Genomic DNA, 20824 nt, shown 5'->3' with positions numbered 1-20824 from the left:
CTTGTAAATTCTGCTGAATTCAAGTGGGTTTACTTCTGAGTAAACATGCCTAGGGATTCGTACCCTACAGGGACTGTAATAAACCAAGGTATAAAAGCACTTTGAATAGTCTAAACAGCTACATTAATATTATATTAATAATTCAAAGAAATGCAGCCCAAACCTGTATGTTTACTGAGAAGTGGGTGAGTCCAATGGGTGAGCCCACGTATAAGTGCACATATAATTGCAGCCTTAAAGTAAAAAGAGTTAGAAGTCTTGCAGCAACCTAAAGCCATAAAGATTCACAAGGTTACCAGATCCATGTTGGGAAATTCCTGGAGATTTGGGGGGTGGAGCCTGGGGAGAGGAAGGACCTCAGATTGGTATAATGCCATATAATCCACCTTTCAAGTCAGCCATTTTCTCCAGGGGAACTGATTTTGGCACCTGGAGAACAGTTGTAATTCCGGGAGATCTCTAGCCACCACCTAGTGACTGGCAACCAATAAATACGTTTGGGATTGCAAGGGGTTTTTTGACCGAAGCTTTCATTCGCAAATGTACTAGTCATACAGCAAAAACGCCACCCTATGAATGCCCTCCCCGCAAAGCAAGTCCCACTTTGTTCAATGAGGCTCACTTCCAGGTACATCTGGATAGGGTTCTAGCTTAATCTGCTAGAGTCTCTACAGAGCCCACCAGATTCTCCTGCAGTTACTGCAGCAGCAAGCAGCCTCCAAACGGCACTTGAAACTCACAACACCCCCCCCCCCACCCCCGGAATTTTGTGACTATTACTGCCATTGGCACTGTAAAGGCGTCCTGCTCAAGAAAGCCTGCGCAACGTTACACAACTAAGCCACGGGCGTGCAATCCTTTGCAGCCCCAATTCCTCTCTCTCCTCTCCTTCCGGTTCCCTTCTGTCGCCCTGGAAGTGCTTCAGCGTGTCATTTTTCTTCCCTCCACTTCCGCTGGGGCTGCAGCCAAGAAGGGGAAACGAAGCGGCTGCAGCCGGACAGGAGCTGAGCCGTGCCCGCAGCAGCTGGCGTGCCAGGTAGGCAGCTTCGGCCGAGGGGTTCCCTGCAAAGATTCCACCTGGGCCTGGAGCAGAGCTGGGAAGGCAGCCCCGTCTCAATGCCCCCGCCCCGGGGGAAGGAAAGCGCCTCATTCTCTCCTCTGACGGTTCCTCTGAAACGGGTTCCCTAGCTGTCTAATCCGCCCTTCTCCGGTAGCCCCGGCTTGCTCGTCTGTGGTGGTGTGTGCTCTGCAATGGCAAATGGAGGCCAGCTCTTGGACCTCAGCAGCAAGAATGTTCCGAATGTCCTTCCTCCCCTGTTGACTAAGCAGACCCGGGGGTCAAAGGGAGGGCTTGTAGGTCTTGGAGATAGCTCCAGGTAGGTAGCCGTGCTGGTCTGGAGGAGAACAGCAGGATTGTCACTTTGGGGACTAACAAGGTTTTTAGTGTATACGCTTTTGAGAGTCAAAACTTCCTTCTTCAGAAGGGAGACGGAGGTGGAAACCCCCCTTCATGCAAACCCCTGCCTTCTTCCAGTATCTGAAGGAGGGAGTTTGAGTCTCCAAAGCTCACACCCTGAAAATCTTGTTGGTCTCTAAGGTGACCCTGGACTCAAATCCTGTAAGTCTTGGAGAGTGTTGTTTGTTTCCAGTGGATTCCTGGCAATTCCTGCCCGCCCACCCCCACCCCCTAGAAATTGAGTGGTGAGAATTGGGGTGACTTGATAAATACAAAAGTGAGATTTTCATGACTAAATAGTGGGAAAATACTGCCTGGTGTGTCACTGGTAAAGATCTAGCTCAAAGTGGGTAGTTGTGTTAGTCTGTAGCAGTAGAAAAGAGCGAGAGTCCAGTAGCGCCTATAAAACTAAAAAATTTGTGGTAGGGTATGAGCTTTTGTGAGTCACAGCTCACTTCTTCAGACCTGTGCATTTTCTTCTTCAGGCCTGTGCATCACTTCTTAAGGACCTATGCATCCTCCAATTTGGTATCTCTTGGAGCACGTTTTAAATTTTTAAAATTTATTTACAAGATTCTTATGTTACCTCTCAACAAGCATTCCTGAGACAGTGAGTGTGGATAATGTGAACTGGCACTGGTGTAGAGTGACGCTTAAGACTCTATGTTTGTTCTAGATACACAGCTATGGTTTTTCAGTAAGGGTATATCTAAAATATTTATGAGCCAATTGTGGAAATATGTATGTACCTCAGAGATTGAGAATTGGCTCAGCCTTCTGTTGAGCAGTCAGTGACAAGCCCTGGTGTACTGTTGTTTAATGTGTGGACTTAAGCTGGGCAGGCCCCTGGTTCCAATCTTGCTTGCACTACAAGCCAAGTAAATGATCTTACGGAACACACTTTTATCTAGTCTGCTTCACCCTACCTCCACATCTACAAGGTGGAGGCGATATGCCTTTACTCTACATAATTGTTGTAAAGATTGAGCGAGTATAAATTGGTTAGCTCTTAACAGTCTCTTCAATTTGAATAGCCAGTATGTTTATTTAGAAGTAAGTTCTATGAGATTACTACCCAATTAAGTGTACAAAAAGATACAGCTTTAAATTCCCAGACTATATTTGCATTTGTGGTAGCTAAAAAGGTGGAGGGAAGAAGTGTTGTGTGTATCCTTCTCCGTGCATGCAAATAGATGAAAGAAGGGACTCTGACAGATTAACAGTGTAGTGCAGTTACTCTAGTCTAAGTTCATTAATTTCCATAAGCTTAGACTGGTGTAACTCTGTGTAGAATTGCACTGATGTACTATATTGTCTGGAATTTTTTTCCTGGAAAACCCACATCACTGACCACATGTCATATACTTCTAAAGGCTTTAGTATGCTCCCATGTTCACAAAGAGATCAGTGTATGTACCTTGCATCCATTCTGTTAATTCAAACAGCAGTGTCCTGCCAGTTAGGGGGCTCTGGCCTCTAAGCCAGTGGACTTTCATCCCTCTGACATGAGCTTCTTGCCTTCTACAGTATGTTCTTCAGCACACAAAGTAAAGTTGATGGGTAAGGACAGGCAGAAAACTCCGCTTATTAGCGTGTTAAATGCATTTAAATATTATAAGCTTATTGGCATTCATTCATCTGCACAGCAACCATGTGATTAATGTCTGTTAAAAGGGTACCCGGTTAACTTTTAAAAGTAAGCAGAGGCATTTTTAAGGTGGTACAGTCTCTTCCTTTCTCTTCCTCTGCTCTTTTTTTTTGTAAAGCTTTGAAAATCATTCCGCAAGAGCTAGAATGTTTATTGGGGGCCAAGTTTTGGAGATGAAGGCAGCAGATTTCTCATTCAGTTTACAAGAACTTACTTCCCTACCTGGTCAGCTGGAATTGATTTTTTAATTGCCACAAGCAAATGGTAATTAAACAACCATGTTATATTTCTAGTGCTGCTCAATTTTAAATAGTTTTTTTTTTAAAAAAACGCTTCAGGGTGCTTTTGAGATTTCCAGCACTTGGGATTAATCTTTATTCTGAGTCTGGTGTAATATAGCATCTTGATGACACGTTTGTCTTCAAAATTTGGGCTGCTCGTTTGACTTAGTGGGTAGAAGTAAAATCTGTCCCATGGAATGTGTGAACTCATAACCCTTGCAACAATTTCTGGCTTTTCAGAAATCCATTCAGCTCTTCAAATGTTAGAAATTTTGTAACTAGATCCACATGTGTAACAAAAACGTATGTGAATTGTAGCTGCTTTCTAATAGCATCTGAACAGACTTTGGAGATCTTGAGTATGAATGGGCCTTGTTCTTATCTGGTGAGGGGTATTTTAAAATAGATCTAGCGAAAGGCTGCGGTTTCACATTAGACAAGTTGGAAGCAGATTTGGTGGTTGCTCCTCAGGTGAAATGTTTGAGGATTGGCTTATATATAAAGCAGAGTGAAAGAGAAGAAGCAGTGGAGTTGGAATGCCCACTTCAGTCTGAAGGTGGGGAATGCTATCTTTAAATCCTGCTCCTATTCTTTAAAAAAAAAGTCAGTACAAAATTTAGCAATTGTAGGGAATTGGCTGGATTAGCATGTTTCACTCTGCTGTGCTTCTTTTATATTTGTAGGGATAAATTTGGGGGGGGGGTGATTGTCAGCATAGAAACACTTAAAGTGGTTGCCCTCTTGCTTTCCTTCTGACCACCTCATTCTGTAGCCTGTAAAGGCCAGACCTGAGGCATTACAAGGTCCAGTGGGGTTCATTTTATAAAACCAGTGCAATTTCTCAGGGTGAGTTCGTTCAAATTCCTAGTGAGAACTCTGCTTTGCTTCTCATATCTGACAAAGGAATCCGTGATGCTCGAAAGTTCATACCTTAGAAATCTAGTTGGTCTTTAAGGTGATATTGAACCTAAATCTTGCTCTTCAGCTGCAGACTTGAAACTGCTTTGCAACTGAATTTGTAGAAGTACTGAAAGAGAATTGGAGGTGGAAAATAGGATTACTCTTTTCAGATTCCTAGGGCAGTTCCATCTTGGAAGGGAGCCTTCTTTGTGGCTCCTTCTCAGAAAGGTTCCATTTTCTCTGGCCATATGAGTTCATTTCTTTAATTGCACAATTGTCACTACATCTGGCCACCATGTTCCCAGCCCTGAACTTGTCTAGAAATAGAAGTTATTGATGCTGTGAAGGGAACTCTCTAACTAGTTCTGCTTCCCTTTCTGATGAAATTGGAACAAGATCTACAGTGTAATAACTTATATAACTGCCAGTGCGAGTACAAACATAATGAGGGTCATTTCTGCTGAAACAGACAATGGGGTCTGTATTGCCTGACATCACAAACTCCCAACTGGCAGTGGTTCTTCAGGGGCTTTGGAAAGTGTGTATTCCCAGCTCTGCTCGCTGAGATTCTTTTAATTGAAGGTGCCCAGACAGTATCTGATGTGCTACATACGTAAAACCCTTACTCAGCCCATGGAACTATGGACTTCTGCCATTGAAAACATAGGAAATGATGACTGTAGAAACAGGTGGCTAAAGGCTACACTTTTGTTAAGACATCTGCATGATTTCTTTTTCTGGGACACATCTGTTTGTGGAAACAAGATGATGATTTTGATGCTATATGGCAGGGTTATAGGGATGTTTCCCTGCTGTTACAGCAAAACTTGGCTGTAAGCAGGAGTTTGGGGTAGAGGTAAACAAGCACTTGGCTTCTTTCTGTAAAGTGAACTTTCATTGAAGGAATTTCTACAATGAGATCATTTCATTTAGAGTAGATCATTTCCATTAGAGTATTGGGAATAGAACTTCAGACTTGTTCAGTCTCTTTCTTATGACCTCATTTTTTAGTAGAAAAAGATGATTTTTGGTCTTAGAAGAGCACAGGAAATGTTGATGCAAGCTGCATTCAGCTAAGTTGCGACAGGGAACTGAAAGTATTTGGGAAGGGCAACATTGGGTCAGTTTGGACATCTGTCATTCCAAGTGGCAGACAGGATTCCATACAAAAGGCAGATCTGTTAAAATCCTGATCTTAAGACCACAAGCAGGGAGCATGTGCAGCAGCCCCGCTTTCCCCCTTCCTGCACCTTTTCGGAGAGATGTCTTTCAGGGGAGATGTATTGTCTTGGCACCTGAAAAGGCACTGGTGGGAGGAGAGCTAAAGCTGCTGTGCGCACTCTGCATTGGGACCTTGTGGAAATTTTAAAAGGCCAACTGGTGCTTCTGAAGTGGCTTCAACAGCTGCAGTATGGACCTGTGGCTGCTGTCACTATTAGCTTGGCTGTAAATGTTAGCAATGGGTTAAACATCACAAGAGCCCTGCTGAATCAAATGAAATGTCGAGAGAGTCAGTGCAGTATCCCAATCATGAAGATTCTCTAGGAACAAAGTTCCAGAATGTTTTCCAATGTATATAATGTTAGCAAAAGAAGGCAAATACGTACAAACCTGGGCCATGAACAACTACTGAAGTTTGTCCATGCCTGACATTTGTCTGACATTGAGCCCATTTAACATGACTCATTTGAAGCACACCAGCCTAGATATAGGTTAGCGGAATTTTTTCCGTGGAAAAATATAGCATTGGAAAATTTTCTACCCCTCATCTCTGTAGCCTGCCATTTCTGTGTGGCCTCCAAGACTCTCACAAGCAGGGTATGAAGGCAGCAGCCCACTTCTGTTCTTGATGGATTTTGAAAAGTTTTAAAATTGAACCTAGATGGTCAGTTTAGCTGTCACGGCTTATAGCTGTCGATCACCGCTACAAGGTCGTCTGAGCCAATAGCCACGATCATGTCTTGTGACTACAAATTCCCTAGTTGCAAGTATGCCTTGCATGTACAAATACTCTAAGCTAAGAGTCTGCAGGAGGTACATTTATTAAGTTTTGCCAGTTTCCAATCTACTACCAATTGATCTTATGAAGTTTGACCGCAAGGCCTTGTGTCACAGAAGACAGAGGAGAAAACATCTGTCTACTTCTACCATATTTATTATTTAAAACTTTTGTCACCCATTTCTCTGAGCATTTGAAGCAACTTACAAGCAAAAATCATATTCACAGAAAACAGATACATCCAGGTTAAAAATAATTACAACTGATGAAAACAATCCTTACCAAATTCCAGTATTCTCCATTTAAATGAATATTGGAGCCAGTATAGAAAGCAACCGGTTAAGAAATGAATTCATCCACTACCCTTGAATGGTGTACAGGTAAGTTTACATATAAACAAGCAATGACAAGAACTTCATAACACATTTTTGGTGCGCAACACCACATTCTGATGAGGAATAATAAATAAGCTTTGTACTTAAATAAGCTTTGTACTTGTGCTGTTGCTGCTCCAGTAGATTCCTTGATGAAAATACTAGGCGCTACATAAAAATTTCTAGGTGCCATGGTGACCTGGTGCCTGGAATTTGTTGAACCCTGGGCTAGTCCCTGTCATATTATCTTTGGAAGTGCTCAGAGCATCTCTGAGATCACCATGGCTGTAGAAAAGAATACCTTCTCCCTTCTGGCTTGGATTGGAGCTGGGGAAGATGGTGTTCAGTTCATCCCTGCCACATCAGCCCTTGGAAAGCAGTAAGATTTCTCATTCCTATATGAACATGATGGCCCTCAGTGGGGCAGTGTTGCCGAGATGAATTGCATGTGTACTTTTCCACAGACTTTGCCAAAGGGTAGGGGTTCTTGACAAATTAAAATTCGCCATCGCTAATGAGTATGGTTGCAAAGCCCTGTTTATATAGGACGATAAGCTTCCTTGGCACTTAATAAAAAACAAAAACAGTATATAGTGTGTTCCAAGAAGATTACAACTTAAACTTTAGCAGTAGGGCAGATCAAAAGGGCTGGAAGGAGGAAGGCACTGATTCAGGGGAACTATTGTGAGTACTCTGTTCAAGGATGCTGCCTTACTTCCTTGGTCACTATAGTCTGCTGAATTAAAGCAATCTGTGAGGACTTCCATGTTTCCTTCTAATTTGTCTTACCGAAGAGTAGTGGTCAACAAAAGCCTAGTGGGGTCTCATGGGAGGTGCTTTTGTGGTACTGACCTCTTAGCAACATTTGCCAAACAGTTAAGTGGATGTTGGTACTGTTTCATGTCAGAGGATGAAGTACAACCCAGCAACTCCTAAACTAGTTCTGGGGCATGCTGCTCTCTTGCACCAGGGGCTGAAATGTGAAAAATTACACCAAATGCATCCATTACTCTATACCTGTTATGTGGGGAAGCCCTTTGCAGCTTTAATATCCATCCCTCTCTGTGCGGATGCTTGGCAGCGACATCATTCCAAGGGAGTTGTTGTAGATTTGCCAGCGTGCTCTGTGTAGCCCATACTACAGCTGACAGGTGCAGGACAGTCCCAAAACATCACATGGCCAGGAAGTATGACCACATTCCCAAACCCACATTGCCTGGACAGAAGAAGTGAGCCATGGTTCACGAAAGCTCATACTCTACCACACATTTTGTTAGTCTTATAGGTGCTGCTAGACTCTTGTTCTTTTCTACTGCTAAAATTGCCTTGGCAACCAAGTTTCTCAAGATGGCTTTCAAACCATTAAAAACCAAAATTACGCATCTCTTATTTGGCAACAGTTTGCTTCCATTTTTAATCCAGCAAACCTCCCTATGCCCTAGGTATCAAAATTCTGGGAAGTATTGACAATCTCCACTCTGTGAGCTTTAGATTTATTATTTTAATACCATCAGTCTGCATGGTGCTTTTCAGTGTAACAGAAGCAAAACAAACAAAAAAAACCCAGATCTCTGCCCCCAGTGTGCAGTGGGTATATATTACCCTAGAGCCAGGTGCTTATATCTGCTGTAAACCTACATGTGATTTTCATGGCAAGAATGCTCTTCTGCCCAACCCCTAAGGCATGTATTTGTCTAAAAAAGTAGGCTGAATTTGGGACTTCTTTTCTGCTAGAGTAGGGTGCTGGACAATACAAGGGCTGTTTGAAAGCCCCCAACTGTGTCAGTGCAGTAAGATAATGGAGGGATTTGCTGCAACATGTCCTTGATGGAGCTGTTCAATGAGATACTGCAGTGCAAGTAGGTAGGTGCTGTGCTTCAGCTGTAGCAAGGGTGCTTTGGGTAACCAGCCTTTCAGTACAAAATTGGCTGTCCTAAATGCAGCGGCTGGGCTAATGCGGATGAGGTTATCAACTCTTGGCCGTTAACTCAGGTATCAGAAAAGCTGGAGTGTGAAGTTTGAAGTTGATAATCAGCCTGACTTACCCTGCCTGTGATAATTTTGACTTATCTGCGCCTCTAGAGTCGAGTCCTCGCCCTGTTTTACTGACTGGTTGCTATATTGCTGCTAGGTTGTACTGTTTTACTTAGTAACTGGGTTTATTTTTATTGCTTGATTATTGTTTTAATGCAAGTGTTCCTTTTGATGGCATTACTGAGACACCTTGAGCAGTTCTTCTGGAGAAGTGGTATATAAATCCTTCAAACCTGCCAAAAAGTGGCTCACAATGTATGTTGGATGGAAAGGATCATAGGAACCATATCACTCCAGTCTTGGCTCATCTGCAGTGGCTCCCACTGTGTTTCTGGGCATAAATCGAGGTGCTGGTTTGGGACCATCATACTCACTTATGAACCTTCCAAGGTCTTTCTTTGGTTAGCCCCTCCTACTGAAACTAGGTGGGTGGCAACCTGGAAGAGGGCCTTCTTGATCATTGTCAGGGCTTGCCACAGCTGCCGCTGGGCGTGGCACTGGGCGGTCTGCTCCTGACGTCACAGGGGGGCCAGGGACTCTGCAGGACCCTGCTCTGTGGAAGGAGGGGCGGTATACCTCACCCAGACTCCCTCTCAGTCCACTCGCTGGCCTGCTCAACCTGGCCTGCTTACCCTCTGTGTCCTCCATCTCCTCCTTCCAGAACTTTCCTCCAAGCCTCCACCCTTGCATCCTACTGCTCTCACTCCACATCATCACTCCTCACTCACACCCACCACCGCAGAGCTCTTCCCAGCCACCCTTTATAGGGTTTCCTTTCTCCACCCCGCCCTCCTTCCAGGCTTGTTCCCTCTCCTGACTGGGCCCAGCTGTGCATTCCTCCAGGTGTTTCCCTCCAACCACTAATCCCTCCTGGGCCCTTTTGCCATGCTGGCAGGGTGGGGTTGAGTGCGAGCCATCCCCAGCTGAGGGCTCCTTGGCCTTGCTCACGAGGAGCTGCCCCAGCCAGCCCTTGTGCTATTGGGCTTGCCTGGCCTTGCTCCCGAGGAGCTGCCCCAGCCAGCCTCTGTGCTATTGAGCTTGCCTGGCCTTGCTCACGAGGAGCTGCCCCAGCCAGCCTCTGTGCTGTTGGGCTTGCCTGGCCCTGCTCACGAGGAGCTGCCTTAGCCAGCTTCTGCGCTGCCTGCTCAGCAATGCTGGGCAGGGTTACCCATCTCCTCCCCCAGAATGCCTGTGGCAGCCCCCCCTGGAGAGGCTTGGCTTCTAGCAACTCCTGAGCCAGGCTGCTGTCTTCTAGCCATGGTGTGGCTCTGGGCTGCAGCGGCGGCGTCCTCTCCCTGCCAGGTAAGGGCTCTGCTTGGGTTGCTGCTGCTGCTGCTGGACCCACCTTCTCCCTGCTGTGTCCCTTTCCCTCCGGCCTGCTTAGCCCCCTCTCTTCCCCCTGGAGGGTGGGGCTGGCTGGTTTCTCCTTGCCCCCTCCACCCCTCTGAGGTACTGGCCTTTTGCCCCTTCCCCATGGAGTAGGTAGGTTCTGGCCCTGGTTGCCGGCTTGGGGGGTGGAGTTGCTGCCACCCTTTTGTCCCCTGCTGTTCCCTCTTGTCAAGTCTGGGGGCTGGGGCTCAGACCCCGGACACACACCCCCGCTTGGCTTTGAGTTGTGGGGGTCTGGCTCAGTCTCAAACATGCGGGACATATAGTCTGCGTCCACATGCCGTGCCCCCCGGCGGTATTTGATGGTAAATTGGAAGGGTAGAAGGGAGAGGTACCAGCGTAGCACCCTGGGGTTGTGTGCCTTCATGCGATGGAGCCACTGCAGGGGTGCATGGTCCGTCAGCAGTATAAAGGGGTTGTTGGCCAGGTAGTACTGCAGGGCCCCCACCGCCCACTTGACCGCTAGGGCCTCCCGCTCCACCGTGGCATAGCGCTTCTCGGCGGGCTGTAGCTTCCGACTCAGGAAGAGAATCGGGAAGTCTGCTCCGTCACGTTCCTGGGTCAGCACAGCCCCGAGGCCGGTGTCCGAAGCGTCTGTGGCCAGTGTGAAGGGCCGGTCAAAGTCCGGGTTCCACAGGGCAGTGGCGTTAGAGAGGGCGGAACGCAGGTCTTTGAAAGCTGCCTCTAGTTCTGGGGTCCACCGGACTTGGTTGGGCAGCCCCTTCCTTAAGCTGTCCGTCAGGGGCGCCGCTCGGGAGGCAAAGTGGGGGATGAACCGCCCATAATACCCCAGCAGTCCTAGGAATCTCCGAACCTGCTTCTTGGTCTTGGGCTGTGGGGCGTCGGCTATTGAGGCCACCTTGTCCGGTGGTGGCCTGACTTGTCCTCCCCCGACCACGAAGCCCAGGTATTGGAGTTCCTGGAACCCCAGGTGGCTCTTTTTCGGGTTCGCCCTTAGCCCAGCTCGTTGGAGGGCCCTTAAGACGGCCTCCAGGTGTTGGAGGTGGGTGGGCCAGTCGGGGCTGAAGATAATAATATCATCAATGTATGCCATGGCGTACGCCCGGCACTCTCCCAGCACCTGGTCCACCAGCCGCTGAAAGGTGGCCGCCGCCCCATGCAGGCCAAACGGCATCTTCTTGAATTGGAAGAGGCCTTGGGGGGTGGCAAAGGCCGTCTTCTCCCGGTCCTCTAGCCGTACGGGCACCTGCCAGTAGCCCTTTGTTAAGTCCAGGGCCGACAGGTAGCGGGCGGACCCCAGGTGGTCCACCAGCACGTCTGCTCGGGGCATGGGGTAGGCGTCGAACTGGGCCACCTTATTCAGTTCGCGATAGTCAATGCAAAACCGGGTGGTCCCGTCTGGCTTGGGAACCAGGACTATCGGGCTCCTCCAGGCACTCCGTGAGGGTTCGATTACACCCAGCCGGAGCATCTCATTTGTCTCCTTCTCCACTGCCTCCCACCGCTTCCTGGGGATGGGGCGCCAGGTAGCCCGGGCTGTCTGCCCCGGGCTGGTTGGGATGGCATGTTGAATCAGGCTGGTGCTGCCTGGCCTGCGGGAGAAGACCCCGGGAACCCGTGCACAGAGGTCTCGTAGCTGGGCCCGTTGAGCTGGATCAAGCTGGGGGTCCACCTTGGGCGCCTCAAACTCCGGGGCTTCAGAGGTCCACGGCAGCTCACTGTCAGGGAGCTCCAATGGGTCCTCAGCCATGCCACACTCCTCTTCGGGGCGCTCGTGCCACTGCTTCAGGAGGTTCACATGCAGGGTCTTCCGCCGACGTCGGCCGACCCCGCACTGGACTTCATAGGTAGTGGGGCCCAGCACCCTTCGAATCGGGTAGGGGCCCCTCCAAGCGTCCCCTCCCTCTCTGGGAAATACCGAGTGGTGCACCAGGACCTTCTCTCCAGCCTGGAAAGTCCTCATCCGTGCACCCCGGTCGTAGGCGGCTTTCTGCTTCGCCTGGGTGCGAGTCAGTCTGCGGTTCGCCTCGGCTTGGGACTGTTGCACCCGATCACGGAGCTGGCTCACGTACTCCTGTGGGGTGGGCGCAGGGTTGCTGGCCTGGGGCCCCCAGCGTTCTGTCAGCCGGGAGAGCATCCCTCGTGGCTTGCGCCCATATAGCAGCTCGAATGGGCTGAAGCCAGTGGAGGCCTGCGGGGTCTCCCTGAGGGCGAACATGAGCGGGTCGATGTACAGGTCCCACTGGTGAGGCTTGTCCCGTGTCATCTTCTTCAGGGCCTCCTTGACAGTCTGGTTCAGCCGCTCTGCCAAACCATCTGTTTGAGGGTGGTAAGCCGAGGTGAACACCTGCCGGATCCCCAAATTCCGGCAGAGTTGGCGCATGGCTGTGGCACGGAACGGGCCCCCTCGATCCGTCAGGATTTCATCTGGCAGCCCCACCATCGCGAAAAACTTGGACAGGGCCCGGACCACCCCCGGGGTCTGCATGGTTTTCAGCGGGATGACCTCGGGGAACCGCGTGGCATAGTCCACAATCACCAGGGCAAAGCGATGGCCCCGGGGTGTGCGTGGCAGCGGTCCAATGAAGTCCATCGCGATCCGTTGGAAGGGTGTCTCCATGACGGGTAGCGGGGAGAGGGGGGCCTTCGGTGGGCGGCGGGCTGCCACCCGCTGGCAGGTGGGACACGAGCGGCAGTGGGCCTTCACATCTGCATTCACGGAGGGCCAGAAGAACTGTTCAAGGATCTTCTTCAGGGTCTTGTGGTGCCCCAGATGCCCGGCCCACGCATGCTCATGGGCCGTGCGGAGGACTTCGGCCCGGTAGGCCGCCGGCACCAATAGCTGGCGGACCTCCCCCTGGCCACTTGGGGCACGAGCTAGGCGAACCCAAACCCCTCCTTGCTTCTCGATGCGAGGGAGCCGCTGGGACCTCCGTTCATCCCGCACCTGCTCCTCCTCACGAGCGGCTGTCTCTCGCAAGCGCTGCAAGGACTCATCTGCCCCTTGGGCATCGCGGAATGGGTGGTCTGCCGGGGGTCCCGTTGGGTCTTCAACCTGTGGTTCTGCCCCTGGTCTGACAGAGGGACCCTCGCCCGGGTCGTTGGCCTCCTCCACTTGCAGAGCGGTGGCAACTTGAGGGCCTGCCAATTCCCCTGCCGCCTCCAACAGCAGCCCGGCATTCCCGGGGGCGTCTCTTCCCAATTTCTCCGTTGCCTGCTTGAGGAGCCTGAAGAACCCTGGGGCGTCTCTTCCCAGCAGCACTGGCACGGGTAGGTGGGCTACCCGGGCAACTTCCATTTGGTGGCAGACCCCTAGGTACTCTATTGTGATTAGGGCCGTAGGGTACGGCTGGGTGCGGCCCATCACGTCCGTCACCGGGATCCAGCGGTGCACTGGGGTGGCAGCTGGGAGAAGCTGGGGTTTAATTGCTGAGACTGCACTCCCAGAGTCCAATAGGGCTTGTAGGATCAGCCGGCCTATCCTCACGGTGGCGCATAGACTCTGCACCTGCTTGCCAGGCGGTGGGTTATTTTCCCAAACGAAGGCGGAAACCCTTGGCAAGGCCTCTGTGAGCGCGCCGGCTTGCATCTGCGGCTCTGCTGTCAGTGTTAGTTCCGCTGGAGCAGCTGGGTAGGCTGCCTCCAGCCTTCCCCACATCCTATCCTGGCGTTCCTCCAGCCACAGTCCGAGCTCCACTGGGGTGGCGGCCTTGGGAGGCCGCCCCTTGACTGGCGCCTGCGTCGGAACGTCTCTCCCCGTACGGGCCACCAACTTGTCAGGGCTTGCCACAGCTGCCGCTGGGCGTGGCACTGGGCGGTCTGCTCCTGACGTCACAGGGGGGCCAGGGACTCTGCAGGACCCTGCTCTGTGGAAGGAGGGGCGGTATACCTCACCCAGACTCCCTCTCAGTCCACTCGCTGGCCTGCTCAACCTGGCCTGCTTACCCTCTGTGTCCTCCATCTCCTCCTTCCAGAACTTTCCTCCAAGCCTCCACCCTTGCATCCTACTGCTCTCACTCCACATCATCACTCCTCACTCACACCCACCACCGCAGAGCTCTTCCCAGCCACCCTTTATAGGGTTTCCTTTCTCCACCCCGCCCTCCTTCCAGGCTTGTTCCCTCTCCTGACTGGGCCCAGCTGTGCATTCCTCCAGGTGTTTCCCTCCAACCACTAATCCCTCCTGGGCCCTTTTGCCATGCTGGCAGGGTGGGGTTGAGTGCGAGCCATCCCCAGCTGAGGGCTCCTTGGCCTTGCTCACGAGGAGCTGCCCCAGCCAGCCCTTGTGCTATTGGGCTTGCCTGGCCTTGCTCCCGAGGAGCTGCCCCAGCCAGCCTCTGTGCTATTGAGCTTGCCTGGCCTTGCTCACGAGGAGCTGCCCCAGCCAGCCTCTGTGCTGTTGGGCTTGCCTGGCCCTGCTCACGAGGAGCTGCCTTAGCCAGCTTCTGCGCTGCCTGCTCAGCAATGCTGGGCAGGGTTACCCATCTCCTCCCCCAGAATGCCTGTGGCAGCCCCCCCTGGAGAGGCTTGGCTTCTAGCAACTCCTGAGCCAGGCTGCTGTCTTCTAGCCATGGTGTGGCTCTGGGCTGCAGCGGCGGCGTCCTCTCCCTGCCAGGTAAGGGCTCTGCTTGGGTTGCTGCTGCTGCTGCTGGACCCACCTTCTCCCTGCTGTGTCCCTTTCCCTCCGGCCTGCTTAGCCCCCTCTCTTCCCCCTGGAGGGTGGGGCTGGCTGGTTTCTCCTTGCCCCCTCCACCCCTCTGAGGTACTGGCCTTTTGCCCCTTCCCCATGGAGTAGGTAGGTTCTGGCCCTGGTTGCCGGCTTGGGGGGTGGAGTTGCTGCCACCCTTTTGTCCCCTGCTGTTCCCTCTTGTCAAGTCTGGGGGCTGGGGCTCAGACCCCGGACAATCATGGCACCAAAACTCTGGAATGGTCCCCCCAAGGAGACTCATCTGTCACTTTCGGCTGCCATCTTCCACCAGTGGGTGAAGACTTCTTTGTTTGGTTTAACACTGTTCCCTCAGTGATCCCTCATTCCTGTCCACTGTTTCAATTGTTTTTATGTTTCCGTATGTGTATTCTGTATGTGTATTTTAGCTCTGGTTTTAATTGTTTTAATGATGTGTTTTTTGCTAGTTTTAATGTTTTTGTGATGATTATATTATACGTTTTTAATTTGTTAGCCACCTTAGTGCCTCTTGGGAGAGCAGAAAGGTGGGTATAAGTTTTGTAAAATAAATAAAAGCACTGAGCTGCAAAGCTATCTTATTCAAGTCACTGATACATTTTAGCCCAGTATTGCCTACTTTGTACAAGGGGATGCTTCTCCCGTGTTACTAACTTGGATAGAAGTCTTCGTTGTCCTGCTACTAAGATCATTTTTGAAATGAGGATTGGATCTGAGACCTTCTACATATGGTCCCTTCCCAGCATATAAGGAGCTGGCTCATACTGAGTAAGCTTTTGGTGCATCTTTCCTGGTGCTCTTTTGACTGAACACAAATCTCTTAATATATATAGATAATGGTCTTTCCCAGACCTGCTATGTGAGATCCTGCAGATGCTTGGGATTGAGCCTAGGGCCTTCTGCAAGCAAAGCATGTTTGTTGGCTTCTTCCTTTCGGTCACCATGAACAAGCACTGTTGACTGTGCTACCAATATGGCAAGAGTGCAGGGTGTAAGAGGTATTCTTCATGGCTCTCCCCAAACCGCATCTCCTGTCCTTAAAGAGGTATCTAAATATGATCCCAGGGTGTTTTTTGGAAGGCAGGGCCTGGTGCTCTTGTACATGGGCTAGCTCCTTGAGATTAAGCAAGCAGGAAAATTCCTGTTTTTATTTCTTATAACGTGTGTCTTCAGATGTGGGTTGTACCCTGTTGTCATAAATATTGTTAATGAAGAGTGTTTTAAAATGTGTGCGCCAATGAGCTGTGAAGCAGAGGGCCATGATTTTAAGTAGAGAAGTGACGGGTGGGAAGTGAGTGTTAAGCTTTTCCTCTGCCTTGTGCTCTTACCTCTTCCCCCCCCCCACCCGGTAATCCTTCTCCCCAGCATCTTTTTATCCTGTCAAGTCTTATTTTCTGCTGGGGGAAGGAGTGGCAGGCCGTTCAGGCCCTAACCACCCCCTGAAATCACCCTACCTCCTCTGTTTGCATCTTGCACCTTCTGCCATTGCATCTCATTCCAGGCTTGCTTTGGTGCCCACTTCAGAGGTGTGACACCAGACAGGGGAATCTTTAGAGAAGGAAGTAGTGGGTACATGGGCAGGACCCAACCCTCTCCTCCAACTGATTTACTAGGAAGTTGCATTTCAGGGGGCATCTTTAATTCTGAAGTTGTCTTTTGCTTCTGTTTTGGCAATTGGAGGTTCAAGCATTGCTCCTCAGTGCATCTGGACTGTTCCCCTGGTGTTTCCAGTTGGTAATATTTACTACTATGCACAATTGATAGTGGCATTTGGGATGATGTCCCTTAGGTAAGGGCTGCCCCTATATATCCCTCATTTAAAGTAGAAGAATTCTGCTCAAGATAGTATTTTCTTAGGGGATTAGGCAGAGGGAGCAGTTTAAACCACATTTTTCTTTAGAATAGTTTCCAGCCAAGATTGGTGAGTCCAGAAGTGCTTGGAATTTGCCATTCCTTGTCTTTCCACTTCAGTGATGTAAATGTTGTGGAACTGAATGGTGGCTCACAGTCCACTCTGAGTTCACTTGAATGAATGTAACGTTGGCTCCAAAGCTTTACAGGTTTGCTATAACTACTAGAAACGACCCTCAACCCCCACACTAATGTTAAACATCACCTCCTATTGACCACAGCTCATAGTCTCTGCAGCTGTAAGGACTGGAAACGTGTGAAATGGAGGGGGAGGGTATGTACAAAACTTTTTATTCTCAGAATGCTGATCTAATCTAAGTGACTGAATGGGAATGAGCATGTGGATTCTGTAAGCATGTGTCTGTCTTCAGAATCAAGTAATTAGAGAAAGGATTGCTAAGCTTGGAGACAAACATGTACAGCAGCCCATAACCTTGGAGAAGCAGCAAGCAAAATTGCTTAGCTTCAGGGATATCTCCCTTTCCTGTCTGTATGGTCTGGGGGTGCGGAGAGAGTGATTGTATGGCAGACTGTCACTTTTATGTAGTATATGTGTATATAAAATATATACACATAAGTTAATGCTGCCTTTTTGATGCATAAATGGGGGGAAAACTTGGTACAGAAAATGGCATGAAGTCACAGTTTCAGTTGGCATAAAAGAGGAAAAAAATCAGGAATTTGGGGGATAATATTGTAAGGAAGAGATTCAGAATTGCCTTTTTGTTTCAGTGTGGTTCAGCCTTGACTGTTTCCATATGGAGAATCTTTGTGGGTACAGCAGTATGGAGACCGTGATGTTAGGCTTGCTGTGGCAGTGCTGGCAGGCACTGCTTTCTGATGGACTATTTTTGGCCGCTTGCATCAATGCAAATTGCTGCTTAGAAGTGGTGCGTGTAAGTCTGATTGCATGGTTCTGATTTTAGCCCCCCCCCCCATGCGGAGCCACTTTGCGTGAAGAATTTCAGGTATCTGCATCAGCCTAATGATAACAGCCCACAAGGAAAATGGTACAAAATTCCTGGGGGAAATTTTAAAAAATCTTTCCCCTCGCCAACAAGCCATCCAAGCACGGCGCTCTCTAAAGAACGTAAGAAGAACCTTGCTGCGTTAGACCAGTGATTCATCCTGTCTGGCATACCACCTCACTCAGTGGCCAACCAGTTGCCCTGGATGGCCAACAGAAAGGGCATACAGGTCAAGGTTTTCCCCAAGTGTTACCTCTTTGCACTGCTATTCAGAGCTATACCACCTCTAGTTGTGGAGGTTCCCTTTGTCATATTAGAGGGGCCCGGGTGTTTTCAGTCCTGGCCCCAACCTGGTGGAACTCTCTATCAGAGGATACTTGGGCCTGCCAAAACCTTGTGTCCTTCTGGCAGGTCTGTAAGACAGAGATGTTCCGCCAGGCATTTGGTTGAGGCCAGTACTCAGATCCACCGATTGGCCTCCCTGCCTGTCTCCTATTAGTGGGGGGGCTATATTGAGTCATCTGCCCCATGTAGGAATGGTGGCCAGTCTCGCACCAACTCACGTCCCTACTCCTCTCTTCCCTTGTGGTTGGCAGGGAAGGGTGAAGTGAACCTGGGACATAATGCAGAGTCAGAACATAGTGCAGAGTTTGTTTTTATGCTGTTAAATCTGGCTTTTATCATTATTTAATGTACCGTTTTATCAATGTATTTTTATCCGTATGTTGTAATCCGCCCTGAGCCCGTCCATGGGGAGGGCGGACTATAAACGTAAATAATAATAATAATAATAATAATAATGGGTGTTGTAGCTGTAACAAGTTATTGTGGCTGTTAGGCTCTACTTAAGCATATCTCTATATTCCCTTCATCTTATTTCAGTTTATATATTTACATAGAATTTTCAGTTTATATATTTACATAGAATGTTGACCTTAAATCCTCTGATTCCAGTAGCTGCAAAGAAGTTAAATAGAACATTTAATCTTTCTGTTCAAAAGCCATTTATTCTAGGAGCTTTTGTGACATCCTGCGGCAATGAATTCCTAAAGTGAACTCTGTACGGCATTTCTATTCTCTGTCTGGTTTGTCTTAGCATGACCCAAAAAGGGGGACTGATTTTTATGAGGGGGAGCACTCCATCTGATTCTCATAGCTGCATGGCAACTTGGTGACTTTTATTCAGTCTTGCTCGGCTGGATTGATTGCTGTTCCTATCCCGTCTGTTCTTCTGGGAACTCCCCTCCCACACCCTGTGGAGGACAGCAGCTGCCACTGCCTTCCTTCTGCTGCTGATCCTTTGGTGTAGGAGGGGTCACAGTGTACCTTGTCAAGGCAGCACTGAAAGTTACAGATAAGGCTCCTTGTCTAGCCAAACACACACCCTCTCTGTTGCCTCCTTTCTCTTCTCACCCCTTCTGCCCCTTTTGCCATTTACCCTAAGGAAGAATTAACTTTATCCTTCCTCTGGTGCAGCAGGATTATCTGGGTGTTAAAGCTTCTACCTAATTTATCTTTCTTTGTCATCTTTCAGACATACGCAGCAAACCAGAGACCAAAATGACAGATTCAAAGTACTTCACCACCACAAAGAAAGGTAATGTTTTCCAAAGGGTATTTTTCATTCTTACCAGAACATGCAGGTATGGGGGGGGGGGCGTGATTTTTGTTCATGCAAACAGCAGGTGAGAGGATGAAATAGTCTGTGGACTGAACTCAGTTGGCATTGCATGGTTGAGCGCTTCCAAATTAAAAGAAAATCCCTGTGCCTAAGAAACGTCATGTTGTAAAGTAGCTCGTGTGCCCAGAGCCTACCAAAAACAAAGCAGGCAGCTGCTGGGCAAAACGTGGCAAAAACAATGGGGTGGGAAGTAGCAGGCCTCCCTGGGCTTTCTGGTAGTCATGTATTCACAGTTTGCCACAGTGACTGCAGCACACGGCATACTATATCATATTTGTAACTTTTGCCTCGATGTTGACTCCATACCCCCAAAGTCTTTTCCCATTAAAAAGCAGGCCATGATTCTGTGTCTGACAGAACGAGTATTTTATTTACCTTATACCCTGCCCTTCCCACAAGCTGGCTCAGGGCGACTTACAACAAGAATGTACAATTAAAACATCATAACAGCATAAAAACCGGTTTAACAGCTAAAATGACAGAAGTTTCATGTGTGTGTACTACATTTGTATCATTTGAAATCCAGATTTTTTTAAAACACACAATATAACTGACATTTTTTTAAAAACCAGGTTGTCGTGGCTTATGTGATTTGTCTTGCAGATAAATGTATTTTTCTTTTAGCTGTGACACCCCCAATGTTATAATCCAAGGACACTTCCCTGAAATTCTTCACTTGCATATAGTGATTTTCCTAATTCTTCATAGTCTCATTTCCACCCCCGCTTCCCTTTAAGATACTCTTCTTAGCTTGTTGTCAAGAAGTTTGCAGCGTCCAGGATGTGTGGTGGGTGTTTGATCAGTGCAAGAGCTGCCCGATGGTCCTCTCTTGTGAGGTTGAAATGTTTATCTGGCGTCAAGAGTTTGGACAGAATCAGGGGCCTTAGGGAGGCTCCTCAACTCTAAACCTGGGGGGGGGGCAGGGGGAATTGAAACTTGGAGAGTGTAGCTAGGTCAGTGTAACGTACTTGGGATCCCAGTGTTAATTAAATTTCTTGGACACGTCCTGTTAAATCAATGGGACTTGCAAGTGAACGTGACAAGGATTTGAGCCAGAGGTGGAGTTTTGATGCCACATTTACTCCTGAGGCTTTACTTTGATGCATGCCATGGCAAAATTCAGGTTAGATTACTGCAGTGTACTCTGTTTGCTGTTGAAGAGTGTCTAGACTTTATAACTGGATCAGAATGCAGGTGCTATATTTCTGTCTCGTGTTAACTGGAGGGGAGTGTGTAACATTTGTTCCTAAGGAGCTATGTTGTTTGCTAGTTTATTTTGAGGCCCAGTTCAAAGCACCTTAAAGCCATAAATAATCTGGTCCAGGACATTGAAAAGGGCTTCTCCTTTCCCACTCAAGTCCTAAGATGATGCTTCATGCTTTCCTTGGTGAAGACATGGACTTTGGCAGTGGAACCTAGGCCTTTCCTGTTACAGCTCCCCTTCCTCAGAAGGTCTTCCTGGCTGATCTTTTCCCAACTCTTATCCTGTTTAGGAGAAACTCTAGAAGGAAAATAGAAATGGATTTTATTGCATTGTA

The 20824-nt window shown here is 48.8% G+C and overlaps 1 protein-coding gene across 1 annotated transcript in view; it reads left to right on the top strand.

Annotated features, from left to right (window-relative positions):
* Positions 1-949: 949 nt before the first annotated feature.
* The window catches only part of AP1B1 (adaptor related protein complex 1 subunit beta 1), a 55010-nt gene continuing 35135 nt past the window's right edge, over positions 950-20824 (top strand). Inside the window, exons 1-2 of the mRNA XM_054996015.1 lie at positions 950-1036; positions 19140-19202. Of these exons, the coding sequence (XP_054851990.1) occupies positions 19166-19202 (37 nt within the window). The 5' untranslated portion in view covers positions 950-1036; positions 19140-19165. The remainder of the gene's footprint in view (positions 1037-19139; positions 19203-20824) is intronic.

This window comes from Eublepharis macularius, chromosome 13, assembly GCF_028583425.1.
Source record: "Eublepharis macularius isolate TG4126 chromosome 13, MPM_Emac_v1.0, whole genome shotgun sequence".
Lineage (NCBI taxonomy): Eukaryota > Metazoa > Chordata > Lepidosauria > Squamata > Eublepharidae > Eublepharis > Eublepharis macularius.
The sequence above is the reverse complement of the archived record's forward strand: the minus strand, read 5'-3'. Positions and strand labels throughout refer to the sequence as shown.